General features: G+C 51.2%; 1 protein-coding gene across 1 annotated transcript; it reads right to left on the minus strand.

Annotated features, from left to right (window-relative positions):
• Positions 1–2,806: 2,806 nt before the first annotated feature.
• LOC114586831 (protein S100-A13-like) lies at positions 2,807–6,000 on the minus strand. The gene is made up of 2 exons (XM_028710654.2): positions 5,535–6,000; positions 2,807–3,106 (listed from the first exon to the last, which is right to left on the minus strand). The coding sequence occupies exons 1-2, from the start codon at positions 5,685–5,687 to the stop codon at positions 2,969–2,971; spliced, it is 291 nt and encodes a 96-aa protein (XP_028566487.2). The 5' UTR covers positions 5,688–6,000; the 3' UTR covers positions 2,807–2,968.

Raw genomic sequence — 6,000 nt, forward strand, 5'->3', positions numbered from 1 at the left:
GGTGAGTTCGCACGCTCTGCTGGACCTCTAAGACCCCCACTCCTCCATGGGGGTTTTTGTGGGGGCCTCTAGCCCTGGCGCTCACCCCCAAGGCTCTGTTTGCCCTGAACCGTCTCGCCCTTCAAGTGGACGATGCGGAGCTCACCACCATTAGCCTCCGCAGCAAGTCCCGGCGACCAGCACATCTTGTGCCAATGAGTCCCACGGACTAACCATGGGTTGGGTGAAGCATTTTCTTCTGTCTGACTTGACGGAAGTCAGAGCATCTTCATCAAGTGACCCCTCTGGTAGTACGAAAGCAGGTGCTGGGGGGAGAAATCTCTACAAACCTATCTCTCTGAAGGCAAAGGAAGGACTGGACCCTGATTAATACAATAGACACGAGGCTTGACCAGCAAGACCCTGGGAGAAAGACTCCCTGGCCCAGGTCGTTTTTATTAACAAAAGAACTTTAACACAGAGTTTGTAAGAACCAATCAGATTTCCTCTGAGCATTTCAAAAAATCCCCAAGTGGGGACAAAGTCAGATCAGAGGAAGCCTCTTAACTATAAAGAACTATTTACTATTTGAGCATGCATACATGTTTAGGATAAATAAACAGGAACCACGGAGGAATGCATTTAGCAAACCCCGGAGGTAATAACCCATAGGAAAGGAAAGACAGGCATTTAGCCACCTCCATGTGAACTCCTGTTCCTGGCCCTAAGATCTACCTAAAGATTAACAAAAGCTACATCAAAGCTAACAGATTGAGGTTGAGTCCTGACAAGACAGAAGTACTGTTTTTGAGGGACAGGAGGTGGGCAGGTGTGGAGGACTCCCTGGTCCTGAATGGGGTAACTGTGCCCCTAAAGGACCAGGTGCGCAGCCTGGGAGTCATTTTGGACTGACAGCTGTCCATGGAGGCACAGGTCAAATCTGTGTCCAGGGCAGCTGTTATCAGCTCCATCTGGTATGCAGGCTGAGACCTTGTCTGCCTGTGGACTGCCTCGCCAGAGTGGTGCATGGTCTAGTTATATCCTGCTTGGATTACTGCAATGCGCTCTACATGGGGCTACCTTTGAAGGTGACCCGGAAAGTACAACTAATCCAGAATGCGGCAGCTAGACTGGTGACTGGGAGCGGCTGCCAAGACCATATAACACCGGTCTTGAAAGACCCACACTGGCTCCCAGTACGTTTCCAAGCACAATTCAAAGTGTTGGTGCTGACCTTTAAAGCCCTAAACGGCCTTGGTCCAGTATATCTGAAGGAGCGTCTCCACCCCCCTCACTCTACCCAGACACTGAGGTCCAGCGCTGAGGGCCTTCTGGCGGTTCCCTCACTGCAAGAAGCCAAGTTACAGGGATCCAGGCAGAGGGCCTTCTCGGTAGTGGCACCCGCCCTGTGGAACGCCCTCCCACCAGATGTCAAAGAGAACAACAACTACCAGACTTTTAGAAGACATCTGAAGGCAGCCCTGTTTAGGGAAGCTTTTAATGTTTGATGTATTACAGTATTTTAATATTTTTTGGGAAGCCGCCCAGAGTGGCTGGGGAGACCCAGCCAGATGGGCGGGGTATAAATAATAAATTATTATTATTATTATTACCTCCTTATCTTTATGGCCCAGGATGCCTGGTAAGCAACTGGTCTGTGTTAGAATGCTTTGCATGTGACTGTCAGGCATAGAGAAAATGGGGCAGAGATGCAGAGGCTTATGAGATTGATCAGTAATCATGTCAATGACCCAAGCCCAGTCAAAGCGATGCTTTCACCACTGACACAATGGCTTGCTTCATTTTTCATAATTCCTCATAGCAACCCTAAAAGGTAAAGGTAAAGGGACCCCTGACCATTAGATCTAGTCGTGACCGACTCTGGTGTTGTGGCGCTCATCTCGCTTTATTGGCCGAGGGAGCTGGCGTACAGCTTCCGCGTCATGTGGCCAGCATGACTAAGCCGCTTCCGGCGAACCAGAGCAGCGCACAGAAATGCCGTTTACCTTCCCGCCAGAGCGGTACCTATTTATCTACTTGCACTTTGACGTGCTTTGGAACTGCTAGGTTGGCAGGAGCAGGGACCGAGCAACGGGAGCTCACCCCGTCATGGGGATTCGAACCGCCAACCTTCTGATCGGCAAGCCCTAGGCTCTGTGGTTTAACCCACAGTGCCACCTGCGCCCCTATAGCAACCCTACATGACCACTACACTCTCTGTTGATTTGTAAGCTGTAGGGGAAATCCAGAAAAACTTGAAAACCAGATTGACCTAGAGGTTTTGTCCGTGTATTCATGCCGGTCTGTTTTCCTGAAGGGAGTCGCAAGGAGTCCATGTCTTGGGCCCTGCAAACACACTCCCCATGTGGAGGAGCACACTCCCTTTAAATTGGGCCCCTGCCCTCTCACCTCGCCCCTTATAAGAAAGAAATAAGATCAGCCTCTCCCTCCCGCTTTGTCTCGGGAGCACACAATATTTTTTTCTTCCCAAAAGGACATGGGCAGATACCAGGGTGTTGGTGGTTTATAGCCAATTAACTTATAAGGATGTGGGAAGAAATTCCATTCAGTTTGCGGTTGAACCTGATTCGCACTTTGAAATTCAGATTGAACCAAGGTGGAGGTTTGTGCAGTTCTGCGCCCTGAGCACCAGAGGGCAGCAGGGAGTACAGTGGCCTCTCTAATGAATAGTTACAGGTAGGTAGCCGTGTTGGTCAGCCATAGTCAAAACAAAATTAAAAAATTCCTTCCAGTAGCACCTTAGAGACCAACTAAGTTTGTTATTGGTATGAGCTTCCGTGCCACCAAGCAAGCAACAGGGAGCAGCTTCTCAGAGCAAAGGCTTTTATTTGAATTGTTGCAACTGGCCAAGAGATTGATTGATATGTATTTTCATCCTCCCGCAAGTTCCTAGGATCAATATTTCCTGGTCCCACCCACTCGCCTCTCTCTTACCCACACCCAGAAACATGCAAGTATACCTCAAAATTCACTTTATATTCCCCACTTCCCCCTCCTTGAGCTTCTTGGATATCTCCGTCATCAGTTTCCAGTACGACGTAAATTCCAGCTCCCCGTCACTGTCGGTCCCCAAGCTTCTCATCTTCTCATCGAGATCACCAGCATCCTACAGAAGAGGCAAGAGGAACAGAAAGCTCAGAAACAGTCAGTGAGAGACTGCCTCTCTCTGGATGGATTCAGCTGAATAAGAATATGAATTTTATTACCGTATTTTTCGCACGATTGGACGCACCGGATCATAGGACGCACCTAGTTTTTTTTGGGGGGGGAAATAAAGAAAAAAAAATTTCCCTTTATTTCCCCCCCAAAAGCAGGTCAGGGAAACCGAACCAGGTCGAGGAACAGCGGGATAGTGGCGCTGCGCCTCCCTGCTGTCCCCCGAGCTTGTGGGGCAGGCTGATGTCTGCCTAGCGCGCGGGGCGCTCTGCTTCAGGGCGCCCCACCCGCCGGGTGGCAGGCTGCTATCCGCAGCTTGGGGAGCCTTGCGGGGAACTGCTGCAGGGCTCCCCACACTGCGGATGTATGCCTGGCGCAAGGGGCGCTCTGCTTCAGGGCGCCCCTCACGCCGGGCGGCAGGCTGCTATCCGCAGTGTGGGGAGCCTTGCGGGGAACTCCTGCAAGGCTCTCCACGCTGCGGATGTGTTCCCGAAGCGCCGGGCGCTCTGCTTTCAGGGTGCCCGACGCTCCGGGAAGCAGGCTGCTATCCGCAGCCTAGACACGGCTAGCGGAGCGCTAATCCCGAAGCTTGGGGCGTGCAGAGCTCAGCGCGCCCCAAGCTTCTGGGTGCCGGCAAGGTCTCCGCTAGACGGCTAGCGGAGTCCTTGCGGCACCCAGAAGCTTGGGGCGCGCTGAGCTCCGCACGCCCCAAGCTTCGGGATTAATACAGCGCTCCGCTAGCCGTGGGAGAGCTGGGTCTCCCACGGCTAGCGGATAGCTTCCTGAAGCCTGGAGAGCGAGAGGGGTCGGTGCGCACCGACCCCTCTCACTCTCCAGGCTTCAGCGAAAGCCTGCATTCGCTCCATAGGACGCACACACATTTTCCCTTGCTTTTTAGGAGGGAAAAAGTGCGTCCTATGGTGCAAAAAATACGATATTCCCTGCCCATCTGGCTGGGTTGCCCCAGCTTCCAACACATATCAAAACATAATAAAACATCAAACATTAACAACTTCCTGATACAGGGCTGCTTTCAGATGTCCTCTAAAAGGCCCTCTGCCTGGTTCTCAGAGGAGACCTACTGAAATGAATGAGCTTAAGTTACGTAATCTTCAGTGGGTCTCCTCTGAGTTCGGATGAGCATCAGCTACCACTCTATGAAACTGCTTGCACAATTATCCCTGCCATTTTCCACGTTCGTGAGGCGTGTGCGACAAAAATGGCAAGAGATTGAGGTATTGGCAGACTCAGGGATACCCCAAGGTTTGCAGAACAACAACCAAAAGCCCTGAAAACACCCCATGAGGACTGAGCATGCTCCGTGGCGATGGAATGCTGGCTGACCGTATAGGAGGGAAAGTTGTGGAAATGGAATGGAATATCTTTCAGAAGGGCGTGGCTGGCTGGCTGGCAGGAGCAGCAAACAGGAGCAGTTCCCACCGCCACCATTTTGTTGCAGGAGCCATTTGTAAAATCATGCAAGACATGGAGAAAAAGGAGAGGGAATTATTTACCCTCTCTCTTCTCCTCTTCCTAGAGCTCAGCATCCAAGCATCCTATTCTCCGCCCACTGTTGCCTCTGGCCCCGCCCACCACAGTGATTTTGTTGTTGTTGTTTAGTCGTTTAGTCGTGTCCGACTCTTCGTGACCCCACGGACCAGAGCATGCCAGGCACTCCTGTCTTCCACTGCCTCCCGCAGTTTGGTCAAACTCATGTTAGTAGCTTCGCGAACACTGTCCAACCATCTCATCCTCTGTCGTCCCCTTCTCCTTGTGCCCTCCATCTTTCCCAACATCAGGGTCTTTTCCAGGGAGTCTTCTCTTCTCATGAGGTGGCCAAAGTATTGGAGCCTCAGCTTCAGGATCTGTCCTTCCAGTGAGCACTCAGGGCTGATTTCCGTCAGAATGGATAGGTTTGATCTTGCAGTCCATGGGACTCTCAAGAGTTTCCTCCAGCACCAGAATTCAAAAGCATCGATTCTTTGGCGATTAGCCTTCTTGATGGTCCAGCTCTCACTTCCATACATCACTACTGGGGAAACCATAGCTTTAACTATACAGACCTTTGTTGGCAAGATGATGTCTCTGCTTTTTAAGATGCTGTCTAGGTTTGTCGTTGCTTTTCTCCCAAGAAGCAGGCGTCTTTTAATTTTGTGACTGCTGTGACAGTGATACAGCCCCCCAAAAGTTGACTGGAAGGAAATGTGGCCCAATTCAGAAAAAAGGTTCCCTGGTCTACAAAGCTTCTGAAATGAGAAGTCAACGGTCCCCATCTTTTTCTTCGTCGTAACAGGAAAATACCTTTGCTTGCACTGCTTTTGACCTAAAAAATAGCCTCCCTTCGTTCTCCTGCCCTTTGCCCTTTGACCCCAACCTACCTTCATGAAGTTAGGGAGCTGCTTGTTCACAAGCGCCTTGAACTGGTCTGCCGTCAGTGTCTCCTTCTTGCCCTCGGCGGCCGTATGGACCAATAAGATGCTGACAATTTTATCAATGGCCATCTTCATCTCTGACACATCCTTGCTGGCCATCTTGTGACTGAGCGCTGTTGGGCTTCTTCCTCCCTCCTTCGATGAGGCTATCGGTCAAGGGATGGGGATTGTGTGTGGGTGACCCTGTTGTGTAAGACCGGCTCTGGGAACAGAGTGAGGGAATGCGAGGGAAGAGAAGAAGGGGGGGGAATGCATGGAGAGCAGCAAAATGCAGGGGTGGTGAGTTACTGGCTGCTTTCATGGGATCACAGGATTGCTGAGTTGGAAAGGTTAATCCAGCCCAACCATCTGTGAACGCAGGAATCAAAGCTTTCGACAGCTTTTCAGAAGAATTTGCCACATTCCCCCACAC

The sequence above is a fragment of the Podarcis muralis genome, chromosome 16, assembly GCF_964188315.1.
Source record: "Podarcis muralis chromosome 16, rPodMur119.hap1.1, whole genome shotgun sequence".
Classification (NCBI taxonomy): domain Eukaryota; kingdom Metazoa; phylum Chordata; class Lepidosauria; order Squamata; family Lacertidae; genus Podarcis; species Podarcis muralis.

Coding starts and splice junctions, on each gene's coding strand:
- LOC114586831 (XM_028710654.2), bottom strand. CDS start 5,687: ATGGCCAGCAAGGATGTGTCAGAGATGAAGATGGCCATTGATAAAATT. Junction 3,107..5,534: donor AGCTCCCTAACTTCATGAAG/GTAGGTTGGGGT, acceptor CCTCTTCTGTAG/GATGCTGGTGATCTCGATGA.